Below are 17,569 nucleotides of genomic sequence, written 5' to 3'. Positions count from 1 at the left end.
ATCTACTTTTTCTGTTCTTTTAAGAAAATTTTCTGATTGTCATTATAAATTTTGGAAACATCAAATACAAAGAAATATTATGGCTGATATATTTATGAATAAAGATTGTCCTTATTTTTCATTGTAGTGAAATCTCCTTCATGACGAGATAAAAATCCAAAATGGTGGGTAAAAGCATGAATGAAAATTTTACATTTTGATTTTCATTTAATAACGTTCATCTTTCAATTTCTAAGCTGTGCCAGCCCATCAGCTCTATTTGACACTATAAAGTGTATAGGAGGAGTTGTGTTGAAAGTCTATCCATGGCCTCAAGTTGTTTATTTTACTATTTTCTGCTTTATAAAATTCGGGTGTCACTTTGGTGATTAGTCCAAATAATTATGACGTCTTGAAAGGCTATTATAATTTTTTTCTTTGACGCCTTACATCGACGTCGATGTAAGGCGTCAAAGAAAAAAATTATAATAGCCTTTCAAGACGTCATAATTATTTGGACTATATGGTGATGAGCGTCACGCATTCACTAATTAATTCCAACTACCCCACAACTTTTAGTTCGACACTGCAATAGCCCGACGACCTATAAGTCTGACACAGGTCGTGTAAGAACATCTTCTTCATGGAAGCAGGACAAATCGCGCCACTTTTTCACCAACTCGCCCCATTTAAAAAAAATTCTCGCCTCAAACTAGTTTACCAACTCGCCCCACTTGTGAAAACAGTTAAATCCCGTTATTTTTTTTCAGGGAAACTCGCCCCACTTATTAATGAAAAAGGTAAAATCTAGATGAATATATAATTTTCTGGTCTACCACCTCGCCCCACTTAAAAACGACTAGTATGAGGGGGCATGACTCGATTCACTAGGGCTTTTCTATTTTACACAAGTGGGGCTAGTTGGCATTCACGTCTCGGAAATACTGATACTCATTTATTTCTTCTTTATTTCAACAAAAAGAAAAGAACTACAAAATAGATATATAATTAGATGGGTATGAGTGCCTATGAGACAGCACTTCATTCAAGTCACAATTAAAGGCCCCAAAACGACAAGTGTAAAACCATTCAAATGAGAAAAGCATGTTTATCTAAGGTTTGCATAGGTATTGATTTTAATTATGAGTGCGTTAGGAACATAGATATATACAACGGGATTACATCTTTTGCATCAAGTGGGATGACTTTGCATTATTATATTCATCAGGATTTACCTATTTTTCACAAGTCATTATGAATTTTGGAAACATCAAATACAAAGAAATATTATGGCTGATATATTTATGAATAAAGAGTTGCATTTGGCAGACCTTATTTCAGAGGGAATTTTACCCTTTTCATATAAGGAGCAAAGTTATCCAACATATTTTCAAAGGGAATTGCCCTTTTTCATAAGTAAGGCGAGTTGGTAAACAAAAGAGGGGCGAATTTTTCAGAAAGTGGGACAAGTTAGTTAAAAAGTGGAGCGATTAGGTGTGGGGTGATTTGCCAGTGGGGTGATTAGTCATGGATTCTTATTCATAGATTTCCAATAGACAATCCCCGAGGTATTGACTAAACATCTTATCCCTTTTGTTTCATTACTGGACATCCCTCAGGGTTCCTTTAAAATTTTGACCTCATAATACAAAATATCTGACAGTAATGTGCTATTGCTTACATCCTTCTCATTTGCTGTCAGACTCAGAGCTTATTAAAACTGGAGAAAATTGTCTCATTGGCAAATTCAAATCACATTTCCATAATTTAAATTGAATCAAAATATGAATGAATTTATACATGTTAATCATGTTTATTTTTTCTGATTTCAGTTGTTTTACTCTTTCTTCAAATCTTTAGTTGGTAAAGATGTTGTTGTGGAACTAAAGAATGATTTGAGGTAAGAAGCCAAGAATAATAAAGACAGATACTAAAGTTGCTTACATTCACAAGATTTGGTCTAACAAATCATGTAGGTGGAAACTTGTCTTATTATTTTTATCATGTTAATAAACATCCCAGGCCCTAATTACAAATGTACAAACTGGTTGGTGAACTGCATTCATCTTTTGCTTTGTCCATAGCCTTTGTTTCATATTTCTTTTCAGAATTATTGGAAAATTTGATATTTGGTCTTGATCTTAATAATGAACTTGTAATGATGAGCCTCTTTCTGCATGTTGATGTATTTGACAAAACTTCAAATACTTTGTTGTTCCAGTTAAGCACAGCATTTCTAAGACAGTAGTCTGAAGTACAGGAACAATAATAGAACTAAACATAACTGCATAAAAACACATGAGCATTAGCTTTAATGAAGAACAGGAACTATATTCCAAAATTGAGATTTTATACACCATTTAGTATTAAATTATTTGTCCATACCTATACTATGTTTTGTAATATTTTTCATGTATAGTTTTGCTTTAAATGTTATTTATTTTGTAGCATATGTGGTACATTACATTCAGTAGATCAGTTCCTGAATATTAAATTAACAGACATACAGGTGACAGATCCAGATAAATATCCACATATGGTAGGTCTTTTCTTATCAGTTAGTAAATAATTACACTTTACATCTATATTGCTGATCAAGTGTCTGAATAATACCCAGAAAGTGTTCAATCATGATTGCCTAAATCAGACCAAAAGTTGCACAAAAGAGCTCAAGGCTGGAGATACTGAGGAGACAAAAAGCATAATTCAAAAAATGATACACTTAAGATGATGATTTATAATTATGATACTATTTACTGAGAACATTAGATTATAAGCAGTACATGTATTAAAGTTAATTTACACATCCAAATCAAAACAAGAAAAAAACGTTTGATATATAAATAGACATATGTACTTTTGGGGAAAAGTGTCTGATTTGTTAGTTTTAATTGAAGGGTACTTTTTGAGTGAATCTTGAAATTCATAGAAAACTGTAACTTGTTTACTTTGATATCTTTAATAATTATATATACAATAAGTAAGATATAAGTAATGTAACAGAAAATTGTCAGTATAAAATGAATTGTTAATAGTAACATGCTCTGTTTTTCAGTTATCAGTGAAGAATTGTTTTATTAGAGGTTCAGTAGTTAGATATGTACAGTTACCTGCAGATGAATGTGATACACAATTGTTACAAGATGCAGCAAGAAAAGAGGCAGCTCAGAATAGACAGAGATGAATAAGCAGTTGTATTTATTGGTGCAATAACTATGTAACATTGTTTTTATGAGATGGAATTCACAGGAACAATTCTATCAGAAGTCCTGACTCAGAGTTCTGAAACCTCAGGAACTATTTGTGAATAATATTTTATACCGACTTGTATTAACGACTGTGTTGATGGAAAAGATCTATTTTGTAGTGATGTAGGTCAACACGTCTGGTTTTGAAACCAGATATACTTTGTATCTTGAAAATAATTATTGACAAGTATGAAAGTTCAAAATAAAATGCTGTTTTATAAATCAATATTGGTTTTTTTAATACAGAGAATGAATCTCATATTTCAACATTGATCAAGATACTTTTCATTTTTCTTTTGTAATTTGTAAGTAATAAGAAATCATTCAACATATACCAACGTGATAAATTTGAGGATTGCATTCTGCACTAACATCCTATTTTTTTTTTTTTTTTTTTTTTTTAATGCATTCCATCAACTTATAGCCAGTTTAAAAGTCCTTGTAAAAGATATATTTGTGTGTAATTGATAATAGTATTTTATAGTGAGGAAAACATATTGTTGATTTTGTATTAAGCCAAATTTCTCTATCAAAACTTCACAATTATGAAAAGAGGGAAGAGAAAGATTTCTTTTGTATCATAAATGTATTTTTAAAGATCAATCATATTCAAAGATGTATCAAATTTCATATCAAACATAAAGTTTAAATTAATTTGGTATTGTTGACTTATGTTTTATATTATATAGGAATAAAAAGATATGAGGTACACATTTCTACAACTGCAAACCAACAGCACAAAATCTATAAAAGATATTTTGATGTCAACATTGGGTCTTCAACAATAGACAAGTGTCTTTACTATTATGTATTTGTTGAACTCTAAAAAAAAAAATCCAACGTATAGACATCACAAAATTTGCATACAGCACCATAGTATGTACTCTTCTCTTTTACTCCTCAATCAATTAGTATTTTGGATTGTTCCACAAAACATACAAGTTTGATAGGAAAGATTTCTCATATACAGGTTCATTGTTTCATTTTTATGGTGATGGAGGATTTAAAAAAAAAATTAAAATGCTTACTTCAGCAAATGACCTACTAATGTGTATTTAAGATGCAGTTTAGCCATAGGCAAGGGATGCACTCTCTTCTGTAACCCAGGAATGATTGATCAATGGAATTGTGTTCTACTAATTCATCCTGATGAATCACTAAATTGTAAAATTCAACATTGTAAGAAGCATTTGGGAATTTTTAGTCGATTCTTTCCCTCTGTCTTTGTTTAAATTAGAAAAATGTGATCATTGTAAATGAATTATCACTAGCTAAATGGTTCTATCTTAGTTAATTAAGAAACTTGTGTTGCTTTATGCAAGTAAGTAGAAAATGGCTGGTTTTCAAAAAACTAACCATGGGCAGATCCAGGGGAGGGTTCCATGTTATTTTTGGACAATCAATGCATTTGAATGGGGACATATGGTTGGAACCCCCTTTTTCCTAGGTTGAGGACCCCCTTTTTCAAATGGCTGAATCTTCCCCTGCTAACTATAATTTTAATTTTCCTCTGCAACAAATGCTTCAACGTTTATGGTGACCCCACTAACATTCCAAAGAAGTACATCTATTCACCAGAAATCCTTCGAGGCTTAGAACACTTTAGTCTTTGTGAGAATATTGCATTACTTCCCCTGATTGTGAAAGTTTATTCTCAGCAGTTGAAAAGATCCAGACATATATTATGCCTTCTTTAGAAAAAGTAAATGCATACTTTCTCCTTTCTGTGAAAATCTGCAAGAATAGTTACAACACCTTGTGTTACAGCATTCCACAATTGAGAGAGCAATGCAAACTTGATAAATGTGTTTTATTTGTCAAAATATGGAAAAGGTTTACAGTCAGTCATTCCTATCCAAAAAAAAGATTTTGCTGTGATGCTTTGTACCTTTCTTCTACACAAAAAAAAACAAGATTACAGGAATTGTGCAACAAAACAAATTCATCATAAATTGTAAGAAAAAAATAAGAGATCTGACACTACTGGTACAATCTAGAGGGGAACCATGAAACACGAGAACACTGAAAGTTTTAACCGTTAGAATTGTTGCATAAACACCCCATAGAGATTTTAAAAAGTTGGCAGGTTTTTTTTTTATAAAATATAGAAGAATAATTATCCAGCAAAAATATAAAAATTAAGATCGATTTATTGATTGTCAGTTTTCTAAGGTCCAGTGGCAAAGTTTCATGCATGTTCAGAAAGACAAGAATTGGAAGCTAAAGAGAACTAACAAAGAGACCAAAGGACAAGGATATATATCAACTATAGGACAATATATGGTCTTCAATAATGAGAAAAAGCCATACCATATAGTAGCCTATAAAAGGCACCAGTATGACAAAATGGGAAACGAATAAACAAGAGAAAACCAATTACCTAATAAAACTATAGAAAGGAAAAATAAGAGAGACATCAACCACTGTGTTAAAGGCTGCTAACTTGAGACAGGCACATAAAAAATGTGTGGGAAAAGGAAGACATTTCCAACTAATCAATAAACCAAGTTTTCCAAGAATAAGAATTCAATCAGTACAAAGCAAATGAAAATCGTATAAAGACTTCATAAACGATAAGAAAAGCATGATGGCGAAATTTCAAAATATTAGTATCGATATGGTGTCGACCAAATTTTGTTTCCACTATCTAAGCCAATCAATTTTAGTAATGTTTCCATTTTTTGAAGAAGAAAAAAACTCAAGGTTTGTACCATGAAGTCAATATTCAAAGAATTTACTACACGGTCATAATATTAAATTCATTCAAATGAGCTAAATTATAGCATTGATCATATCTAATTTCAGAGGCTCTATAAACAACATCACCGTAAACAAATATTTTCTCTATTGTTTACCTGGGGACAAAATGTTCTGGTATCATTTACCTGTCAGTGAATATTTTTAAATATGATTTTGTGGTTTGTCCGGGATAACTTTCAAAAAATCTTTCATGGACTTTGGTAAATTAAGAGGTAGCTGGGAAGGGTTGATATCTCACAAAACATGTTTAACTCCGCCACATGTTTGCACCTGTCCAAGTCAGGAGCCTTTATAAGTCTTGTATGATTTTTAATTTTAGTTTATTTATATACATATTTCGGCGTTTAGTGTGACGTCCATTATCCCTAACTAGTACATATTTTTAAGGGGCCAGCTGAAGCACGCCTCCGGTTGCGGGATTTTGTCCCTGTTTTGAAGACCGATTGATTGCCTTCGGCAGTCTTCTGCTCTTTTGTCGGGTTGTTGTCTCTTTGACACATTCTATGTAGGTTAGGTGTATTAAAGTTAAACGTGAATATACATAGTACTAGTATTTGAAGAGCAAATGTTTTCACCTTGTCACGGGAAAAGTCGATGCGTCGATAGATACAATGTGTACTATTTTCCCACAATATACTTTTAAAAATGCACACATAAATTGACAAAGGACGTTTGAGCTTTTTTACATACAACTACAGCGCAAATGCCAATTAAAAAGGGCGCAACTGTCCGTTAAAAAAAGCAAAAATGTCTTATCAAACAGTTAACTTAGTGGCATATCCCTGTATTTGTCCCAGTTGGGTTGCATCATCGCAAAATACATAGTTTGGGGTGAACTTACAAACAACATCACAAATAAATACAACTGAAGACTTTTTTTCTAGTAAGACAAACAAAAAAAATGCCATGACAGTATAGAGGGGGAGGACAGGGGTAAGGGAGACAGGGAGAAAGGGGGTAGGAGAAAGGGGGTGGGAGAAAGGAGAAAGGAGAGGAAGGCTGGGAGAAAGGAGAAAAAATAAAATATCTCTCCTTTTAAAAGAATTTCTAATATTTCAAGAAAAAATATCTCAAAAGGAGATGTTTTATTCTAATGGGAGAAAGGAGAAGAGGGATAGGAGAAGGGAGAAGGGTACCCCCCTGTCCTCCCCCTCAGTATACTGATGGACTAGTATCAATAAAACAGACTAGTATCAACAAAACCACAAAGATTAAATCGAAAAAGTAGAAAGACGAACCACACGATACGGTTATAGTATATAGTACCAGTCGGAATAGAAACCGAACCTGTGTCAGCAACATGATAAATTCACTATTAAAGATAGAAAGCTTAAAATTGAGGCATAGAGAATCACGACTTAGCATCGGATACGTGTTACAAAATAACAAATAACAAATAACATAACTGTTGACAAGAAATATTACCTTCAAAATGGACCTGTAAACAATGCATTGCATTTTCAATATCTAATGAAATTGGATAACACGGTGTCAAGCTAACACAATTTTCAAATGTCTTAAAACCGACCAGTGCTTGTGTTTACACTTTCTCCTCTCATTGATTGTAAGTGATTTAAGTTTGAATGGTATATTGTGACGCATTATTTGTTTTATGCAGGTATGCAGCGTGTTTTGCGCAGTTTCAGTTACTTTCCGGAAGTATATAGTGAACAATCTAAAGAACGTCACAATAAGCCCGCTGGCAACGTCTTAACGGCGTTGTAAAAACACACGAATCACTGCATATTCTTTTACGAAACTTATAACAGTTTTATCAATCATACCTGACGGCTTTATTGTGAAAAAGACAAATAATTGTAAAGAAGGTAGGTTATTCAACTAAAAATGTCTTTCAGCAGGTATTTTGTACTCGCTTAAGTAGAACGATGCAACAGCATTTAGCATAATGGACATTTTTAGAATAGAAAAAAAGATGAAACATTATTTATAGTATAACTAATCGCCGTATTTGAATATCAAAAATAAGACAACGCGTGACCGAACGACGCATTGATTAAACGAGTGCGCAGCACGAGTTTAATCCATAGCGGCGTTCGGTCACAAGTTGTCTTATTTTTGATATTCAAATACGGCGATTAGTTATTCTTTTTATTACATTGGCAAATGGCTTTTTATTTTATGAAATTAATGTAGAAAATGTAAGGAACTATATCTTTTTCCTACGCATTGACAATTTGTTTTGATCCGACGTTATCGACGTCTTGACAACGCCTATTGTTGTATGACGTCAGAGAGTGAAATAACCACGTTTATTTCACATGTGAAATTATCGGTTTTTATCTAACTGGGAAATCAATGTAATTCATTGCAACCGATGTAATAAATATAAATATGAATTACTAATTCAAAGAAAATTACTGCAGTAATATAATAACTTCTAACTCTGTAGCAATATTTTAATTACGTTTCCACTGAAATTATTGTCATATAATAACTTCTAACTCTGTAGCAATATTTTAATTACGTTTCCACTGAAATTATTGTCATCTTCAATGTTGTTATCTTCATTGTTGTTATCTTCAATGTCGTTATCTTCAATGTTGTTATCTTCGATGTTGGTATCTTCAATTTTGTTATCTTCAATGTTGTTTTCTTCAATTTTGTTATCTTCAATGTTGTTATCTTCAATTTTGTTATCTTCAAGAAAAGAAACCAGATACATAGACAGATAAAAGCAAAGTTGACATGTTCAATCGTTTTCTAAATAGATTTTGTTTTAGGAAGAACTGACGTCGGTGTTTGTTAGCAATGTAAAACCTCGCATTTTCCCGTTTCTAAGCCTCATACAAATAAATTTTATATTTCAAGACACTATACGTATATTGTCTAAAAACTGCATGACACATTTTTTTTCTTTTTGTTATACAGTATGAAAAATTGATGCCAGGATTTATGTTTTTGAAGAAACATGAAATTGAGAATGGAAATGGGGAATGTGCCAAAGAGACAACAACCCGACCATAGAAAAAAAACAACAGCAGAAGGTCACCAACAGGTCTTCAATGTAGCTAGAAATTCCCGCACCCGGAGGCTTCCTTCAACTGGCCCCTAAACAAATATATACTAGTTCAGTGATAATGAACGCCATACTAATTTCCAAATTGTACACAAGAAACTAAAATTAAAATAATACAAGACTAACAAAGGCCAGAGGCTCCTGACTTGGGACAGGCGCAAGAATGCGACGGGGTTAAACATGTTTGTGAGATCTCAACCCTCCCCCTATACCTCTAACCAATGTAGAAAAGTAAACGCATAACAATACGCACATTAAAATTCAGTTCAAGAGAAGTCCGAGTCTGATGTCAGAAGATGTAACCAAAGAAAATAAACAAAATGACAATAATGCATAAATAACAAGTTGAACAGACTACTAGCAGTTAACTGACATGCCAGCTCCAGACTTCAATTTAACTGACTGAAAGATTATGATTTCATCATATGAACATCAGGCACAATCCTTCCCGTTAGGGGTTTAGTATCATACCATCATAACATATATGAGAAGAACATAACCCGTGTCATGCCAACAACTGGTTTTTGAATAAATGTGTTTAGATCCGATGCAAAGACCCTATAAGTGAATCAATATTAACGACAAAATATGCAATCTTTAATGACCTAACAACAGTATCGTAACTATATCCCTTCTTAATAAGTCTATTCAAAGGTTTTGTTAGTTTTTGAGGTGAATACTGACACCTTTGTGCTTTATAAAGAATATTTCCATAAAAAATTGGATGTGAAATACCTGAACGTATAAGAAGTCTGCATACGAATGATGTCCTTATACCGATGATAAAATTTAGTAAATGTTTTGACTAGTTTGTGATATCGAAAACCCTGGTGTAATAATTTTTCAGTAATACATAAATTTCTCTCGTTAAAACCTAAAACATTGTTACATACACGAGCGAATCGTACAAGTTGAGATATATAAACACCGTAAGATGGTGACAAGGGAACGTCACCATCTAAAAATGGATAATTAACGATAGGAAATGAAAAATCATCTCTTTTATCATAAATTTTAGTATTCAGCTTTCTGTTAGTGATATAGATATCAAGATTGAGGAAAGGGCAGTGGTCATTGTTAGTATTAGCTTTATTTAAAGTAAGTTCAACAGGATAAATTTCTTTAATATACACACTGAAGTCGTCATTATTGAGAGCCAAAATATCATCCAAATATCAAAAAGTGTTATTAAATTTGTTTATCATATGTTGTTTCGATGGGTCTTTGCTTATTTTTGTCATAAATTGTAACTCATAGCAATACAAAAACAGGTCCGCAATAAGTGGTGCACAGTTAGTCCCCATTGGAATTCCGATAATCTGACGATATACGGAATCCCCAAAGCGAACAAAAATGTTATCTAGTAAAAATTCAAGGGCATATATAGTATCAAAGCATGTCCAATTGAGATAGTTTTTTTGTTTATTGCTACTAAAAAAATGACCTAAAAGAGTTTGAACATATATATTCACATTCTGACTTTTTAAATGCCCATTTAATTAGGTGTGTGAATTTTTTCTTAGAAAAATCAAAACTTTGAACAGATTTAAAATCACCAATATAAGCATGCAATTTATCAAGTACTTCCAACGAGTTCTTGACACTCCAAAAGTAATTAATTCCACTCTTTTGGTTTATTTTTTGCGGGTCCATTTTAGATGGCTCACTTCGATAATGCAAAGGAGATTTTAGAATCCGAGAAGAAAGGGCTTAAATCTCATCTAAAAAAGGACTCACACACTACTGGAGACAAAGAATTTTGTGCGAAAACGGAAAAAATGAAGGAAGACCTTTACAGACGAAATTATGAAGATTTGTACAGAAGGACAGGTTTGTTTTCTCTTGTTAGTTTTCTCGTTTGAATTGTTTTACATTGGTCATTTCGGCCGGGCCCGTCATGGCTGACTATGCGGTATTGGGTCTGCTCATTGTTGAAGGTTGTACGGTGACCTACAATTGTTAATTTCTGTGTCTTTTGGTCTCTTGTGGAGAGTTGTCTCATTGGCAATCATACCACATCTTCTTTTTATATCATAATTTAAGACACACAGGTTTAACCAAAGAGAAAAAATAGTATTTCCAGTTTATAATAATAGGCGGTTACTACAAAAAGGGAATAGTGTAAGAATTTAAAAAAAAGATAAGACTTCGATCTGACTTTGCTTGTCTTGGATGAGAGTACAGAATCCCGAACTATCATGAATTTTGTAAAGCTTTTTTGAAATATGTCTAAACTGACGCAATTTGAAATTTTTTCATAAACTTGAAGTACATTTAATCATGAATTTGTACAGGCGACTTTTTTTTACTTCTGATGTAAAGATTAAAATATGTTCTTTGACGTGTAATTCCCTTTATATAATATGCCTATACTGATTATGCTTCAACATCTAAGCCAAAAACTGAACATGATTTGTATTCACTTTATTAGTAAGGGACGACATCAAATGTTCAATGAAGGATAAAAAACTTAATTCATATAGTTTTTTTTATTGACCCCCACCCCCTCTTAACTTAATTTGGGGAAAATTGATTGACCCGTATGGATATATGTAAAATCGATGTACGATAAACAAAACTTGCAACAAGTTTAACCCCTTTTAACCCCTTACCCCAAACTATTTGAATTAAGTTTCTTATCCTTCATTGATCTTTTGATGTCGTCCCTAAAGTAACTAAAAGAGCTGTATTATATGATATAATTGATTTTGTTTTAGTTTTTGAGTGATTGAAATGAACTGTCTGTTTTATTTTAGAGGCTGCAACCAAGAAGTTGCTTGGCGAATTTAAAAAAGAGGCCGAGTCAATTCTAGAGTTAAATTTTTGGAAAGATATTGAAAATATGAGAGGGGACTATCACTATCCTGAGGAAGAAGGCGTTCCATGTGAAGAAATAGGTTTGTGTTCGAAAAAAAAAACTGTTGATAATGACTATATTATGTATGTATAAGGAGGTGCACTACACTTTAAAAAAAAATAAGAAATCGGTAAATAATGAAAACTTTAAACGCAGTTGAAAATAGCTCATGTAAATAGGATCATTGTTTGAGCTAAAAACTTCTTCTCGAAGTTACGAACCTCTTGATAAACACATTTGCTAACTTCATCTTTTGCTTTGGCTGTTATTTTACTATTATTTTACAAACTCATGTTATTAAACAATATAACTTATTCCAAACTGCGAAAAACAAATCAGTTAAGAGTTCTGTTTATATTTCCTGTGCGTGGAGCAAAAAGTTATCAAATGTAAGTTAGGATTATAATTTAATACGCCACACGCGCGTTTCTCCTACATACAATAAGACTCATCAGTGACGCTCAGGTCAAACAGATATACAAATGAAAAAGATTGATTCATTTTTAGCTCACCTGGCCCAAAGGGCCAAGTGAGCTTTTCCCATCACTTGGCGTCCGGCGTCCGTCGTCGTCGTCCGGCGTCCGGCGTCCGTCGTCGTCGTCCGTCGTCGTTAGCTTTTACAAAAATCTTCTCCTCTGAAACTACTGGGCCAAATTAAACCAAACTTGGCCACAATCATCATTGGGGTATCTAGTTTAAAAAATGTGTGGGGTGACCCGGTCAACCAACCAAGATGGCCGCCACGGCTAAAAATAGAACATAGGGGTAAAATGCAGTTTTTGGCTTATAACTCAAAAACCAAAGCATTTAGAGCAAATCTGATTGGGGTATAATTGTTTATCAGGTCAAGATCTATCTGCCCTGAAATTTTCAGATGAATCGGACAACCCGTTGTTGGGTTGCTGCCCCTGAATTGGTAATTTTAAGGAAATTTTGCTGTTTTTGGTTATTATTTTGAATATTATTATAGATAGAGATAAACTGTAAACAGCAATAATGTTCAGCAAAGTAAGATTTACAAATAAGTCAACATGACCGAAATGGTCAGTTGACCCCTTTAGGAGTTATTGCCCTTTATAGTCAATTTTTAACAATTTTTCGTAAATCTTAGTTATCTTTTACAAAAATCTTCTCCTCTGAAACTACTGGGACAAATTAATCACAACTTGGCAACAATCATCTTTGGGGTATCTAGTTTTAAAAATGTGTGGCGTGACCCGTTCAACCAACCAAGATGGCCATGGGCTAAAATAGAACATAGGGGTAAAATGCAGTTTTTGGTTTATAACTCAAAAACCAAAGCATTTAGAGCAAATCTGACATGGGGTTAAATTGTTTAGCAGATCAATATCTATCTGCTCTACAATTTTCAGATGAATCTGACAACCCGTTGTTGGGTTGCTGCCCGTGAATAGGTAATTTTGCTGTTTTTGGTTATTATCTTGAATATTATTATAGATAAAGATAAACTGTAAACAGCAATAATGTTCAGCAAAGTAAGATTTACAAATAAGTCAACATGACCGAAATGGTCAATTGACCCCCTAAGGAGTTATTTTCCTTTATAGTCAATTTTTAACAATTTTCATAAAATTTGTAAATTTTTATTAACATTTCCACTGATATTACTGGGCCAATTCATTATAGATAGAGATAATTGTAAGCAGCAAGACTGTTTAGTAAAGTAAGATTTACAAACACATCACCATCATCAAAACACAATTTTGTCATGAATCCATCTGCTTCCTTTGTTTAATATTCACATATACCAAGGTGAGCGACACAGGCTCTTTAGAGCCTCTAGTTTGTTATTCTTCCCATATTTAAGATCACGCCAAGGAAAATATTATAACCAATAACGAACAAGATGACATCAGCAATGAACTACTAGTATTTGATGAACCAAGTAATGACCAACATGAATCAGAAAAAAACGGGAATGAAAGTGATGAGAAATTACAGATACAGAACATAGAAGCTCTGACAAAGACGAAAATTCAAGACTTCACATAAAATTCTGTTGGTAAGGTTTAATCTGCAATGATCTCTCACTACATCTTTTCATGATTGTAAAATTACGTGACATGTTTTAATTTTATATGACAAGCCAAAACAACTATTTTAAACTGCAATCCCAAATGTGCATGGACATGGTCACAAAATTCGCCTCATCACAAATCACACACATCACCGTTGTGATCTGTTGCAATTAAAGGCTTTAAAGTTACAGTTCAAGTTGTAATAAAACCAAAGTTAACTTTGCAAATATATCAATATCAAAAATTAAAAGACACAAATAACTTGTCTGAGAGTACAAGCAGTTACCGACAGTTCATTTCACTCACTAAATCCACCGCACTTTACTTTTATCTTATACATATTCCATATATTATATATTTTATTTTTTTCATGTATCTTAATTTTTTGTACATACAATCCTGTCATGTTTTCGTCAGTTTGAAATATTTTTGTGCTAATAATTGTATTTGGAGACAACGTCTCTTTATCTCAATAAGTTTTGTTATTCTTGCAAATACAAATGTTTGACTGACTAATAGATGAAAAACACATGTGTCTGTATTTTACAGAGTGGACATGAATTTAAAGTAAATATCAAATTATATAATGATAATTCTAATATGATTTTCATGTTATGGAATACGTTGATATAATTGGTCGAGAGAACTTCCGGTAGTTGATCTTGACGTTGGTTATTTTTTGATAGACGACGTTGATCGAACTTTTTTTCGTAACCAATATAAACAAGATGGCGGCGATAATAAAACCGACGTTAACAAAATTTATTTTCACTGCACGTTAATCGTTAAATTAAATTATACACACACAAATTCGTTTTAATGATAATTAGAGTTTTTGCAGTTAACTTTTTATCAGATAGCAAATTTCATTGAGTACCTATTTTTGCGTTAACCAACAAATATATATTCATGCGCCAGGCCTATTCAATAACATAAATACACAATTTACGCGTGATAGAGCTAACGAGTGTGAACAAAATGTATACCTTATATCCAATTTAAAAGAATTATAAGGATTAAACGCCTTTTTAAAGGAATTTATTGGTGTATTGATAAACTGTACCAATTAAGTCACTCACAAACATATCTTAAAAGTCCTGTTTGTGAGTTAATTGGTCGAGTTTATACACCAATAAATTCCTTTTCAAAGGCGTTTAATCCTATAAAGAATACAGTTGTTTTTGGCATATATTATAGTTTATAGTGCATTTTTTTTTCTTCAGATAAACTGCCAAAATTGAAGAATCCAGCCATCAGAGATTTCATCGGAAAGATTTTGTCTTGTCAGTTTCCACATTCATAAAAAGTAGTAGAAGATTCGACAATTTACCATTCATAGATGTCGTTTAAATTTTGTATTTTACTGATTGAATTAATGATTCTATTGTTATATATCTTATTATTTTAAATAAAATTCGTACAAACAAACACAAATAAATTTAGATATTAGATAGTGAAGTATGCAGAGTAGACATATAATAACTGTCCACTCAGACAAACTGACTACGTAGTGGCATATCCAAGAATTCTGAAGAGTAACCGACACATGTGTAGTTGAACAGTTAAACATTTATTAAACGAACATTAATATAAAGAAATGTATTTGTTTAAAGCTGTCACCGTGCAGCCGTCAACAATGAACAAAGTCCATACAGCAAAATCAGTTATAAAAGGTCCCGAAATGACAAATGTAAAACAATTCAAACGAGAAAACTAACGGCATAATCTATGTTAAAAAAATTATCAAAAATTAATCATGTAACACATCAACAAACGACAACCACAGGCTTCTGACTTGGGACAGACACATACATACAGAATGTGGCGGAGTTAAACATGACGGAAAGATAAAGTGTTTCTCGGAAAATTTACCTTCATAGTTATAATTTTGTGACTTCCTGAAGTATCTGTATTACAATTTCAATGTAAAACAGTGTCCATATTCGCCCAAAAAACAACATAACAAAATTAAGATTTTGATGTGACATAATATTCGTTTAGCACCCACCATAATCCACCCGAACAAGTCATTATGAAAATTCGCCCCGTATAAACAACACAAATCTGTGTCCACACTTTTATGTATATTTAGATAATCTATTTTGGTCAGCTATGTATTGACCATGATATGTATCTGCTTCACTGGACAATGTAAAATTTAAAAGGATTTGAAACAGATAACATGGATAACGCCGTCGAAGAGATGGAACTTTTGGCCACATAGTTATCTGTAAATAGCCAAAGTAGTCTTACAATCAATTGTTTTTATCAGAATTTGTTGACAACAGAGGAATTCCAACTTCTATTATCTAGATCAGAAGGTCACCACAAGCGTTGTAAGTACGGTTTTTACATCAAAATGACATAGTATTAATACAATGTATCGGTATAGTCTTTCTTTATTAATTACCATTTTGCATTCAGAATAATAACTTGTGTACAACCTTCTCAAGACTTTATCAATTCCATACGTAGTCTTTCCGAAATCTGTGTATGAAAGAACCAAACATTTTGTGTGTATTCAAAACGTTACCAATGCATGCATATTTTCTGAATGTCAATGATGCGCTTTTTCTGAAGAAAAAAAAAACAAGTTCATCAGAAGATACCAAGACCTTGTTGATAAATATTCTGTATCAACTTCACAAATAATACATGATGGTTTTGAAATTCAAATTGTGTACTGATGTTGCTTATCATCTTAATAACGTATTATGGTGTTTTTTCATTTGCCTTTGTAAATCATTATTAACCTTTATTATTTAGTCCTTTTTTGATAATTTTTTTTACGTGACTCGGTACTTATGTGTCCAGCCAATGCATTGTTGTGCTGTGGTCATTTTTTTTTAAAATTTTTGTCTTTCATTTTGCTTATGTGCTTTGTTTTTCTTTGTTGACATAATTTTTTTTATAGTGATTATGATTATAACATAATGTTGACTACTAAACACTTTATTTTTTACCTATTAGGTTTCTTTTTTGTTCACATATTGTCATCAATTTAATGGAACATTATTCGACTGTCATGCAATTAAGAGGTTTAGCTAGCTATAAAACCAGATTTAATCCACCGTTTTCTTCATAAATAAATGCATGTACAAATTTAGGAATATAGTAGTTGTTTTCCTTTCGTTTGATTTGTTTGAGCTTTTGATTTTGCAATTGTATAAGCGACTTTCTCATTTGGATTTTCCTTGGAGATCGCCATTTTTGTTATTTTTACTATTTTCTAGAACATGACCATTTTAAATCCTTCCCAATATATGGTAAGGATGCAACTCCTTATTGAGTTAATGCGTAATTACCCACAGCCTATATAAGATGCTGGTAATGTAAAAGGATATGTGCTGGAACTTTAACTTTTCACAATATAAAGATACAATAACAGACCTTTTGATAATTTATTTTTATGTTGTTTATTCAATCTTCCAATTATAATCAATTAAAACTAATTATAAGGTTTTGAATTTTTTGTTGTTGAAAAAATACATAATGTTTACTTTTTTCAATGACTGAGGTATATCGTACGATAAAGATGGAAATTTGTATCTCAACTAAACCTCCACCACGTAAAAAAGACAGGGTCGTACTCTAAATTTAAGCATTTCTAAACCGTAAGATGAAATACAAGAAACATAAAAAATAAAAA

At 32.3% G+C, this 17,569-nt stretch overlaps 2 protein-coding genes across 2 annotated transcripts; both read left to right on the top strand.

Moving 5' to 3' along the window:
* Positions 1 to 132: 132 nt before the first annotated feature.
* Positions 133 to 3,881, top strand: LOC139512468 (U6 snRNA-associated Sm-like protein LSm2). The gene is made up of 4 exons (XM_071300094.1): positions 133 to 164; positions 1,812 to 1,879; positions 2,428 to 2,518; positions 3,035 to 3,881. Exons 1-4 carry the CDS (start codon positions 162 to 164, stop codon positions 3,161 to 3,163), a joined length of 291 nt encoding a protein of 96 aa, XP_071156195.1. The 5' UTR covers positions 133 to 161; the 3' UTR covers positions 3,164 to 3,881.
* A 3,773-nt stretch (positions 3,882 to 7,654) lies between these two features.
* LOC139512465 (uncharacterized) lies at positions 7,655 to 15,358 on the top strand. Its single transcript, XM_071300084.1, has 5 exons — positions 7,655 to 7,813; positions 10,683 to 10,854; positions 11,781 to 11,921; positions 13,710 to 13,904; positions 15,144 to 15,358. The coding sequence occupies exons 2-4, from the start codon at positions 10,683 to 10,685 to the stop codon at positions 13,892 to 13,894; spliced, it is 498 nt and encodes a 165-aa protein (XP_071156185.1). The 5' UTR covers positions 7,655 to 7,813; the 3' UTR covers positions 13,895 to 13,904; positions 15,144 to 15,358.
* The last annotated feature ends 2,211 nt before the right edge of the window (positions 15,359 to 17,569 follow it).

Source organism: Mytilus edulis, chromosome 2, assembly GCF_963676685.1.
Source record: "Mytilus edulis chromosome 2, xbMytEdul2.2, whole genome shotgun sequence".
Classification (NCBI taxonomy): domain Eukaryota; kingdom Metazoa; phylum Mollusca; class Bivalvia; order Mytilida; family Mytilidae; genus Mytilus; species Mytilus edulis.
This window is presented reverse-complemented; position numbering and strand designations above follow the sequence as displayed.

Excerpts from the sequence above, each read along its gene's own strand:
- LOC139512465 (XM_071300084.1), top strand. The coding sequence starts at position 10,683 with ATGGCTCACTTCGATAATGCAAAGGAGATTTTAGAATCCGAGAAGAAA. Across the intron at positions 10,855-11,780 it reads AGATTTGTACAGAAGGACAG|AGGCTGCAACCAAGAAGTTG; the intron begins GTTTGTTTTCTC and ends GTTTTATTTTAG. Across the intron at positions 11,922-13,709 it reads CGTTCCATGTGAAGAAATAG|ATCACGCCAAGGAAAATATT; the intron begins GTTTGTGTTCGA and ends CCCATATTTAAG.
- LOC139512468 (XM_071300094.1), top strand. Across the intron at positions 1,880-2,427 it reads GAACTAAAGAATGATTTGAG|CATATGTGGTACATTACATT; the intron begins GTAAGAAGCCAA and ends TTTATTTTGTAG. Across the intron at positions 2,519-3,034 it reads CAGATAAATATCCACATATG|TTATCAGTGAAGAATTGTTT; the intron begins GTAGGTCTTTTC and ends TCTGTTTTTCAG.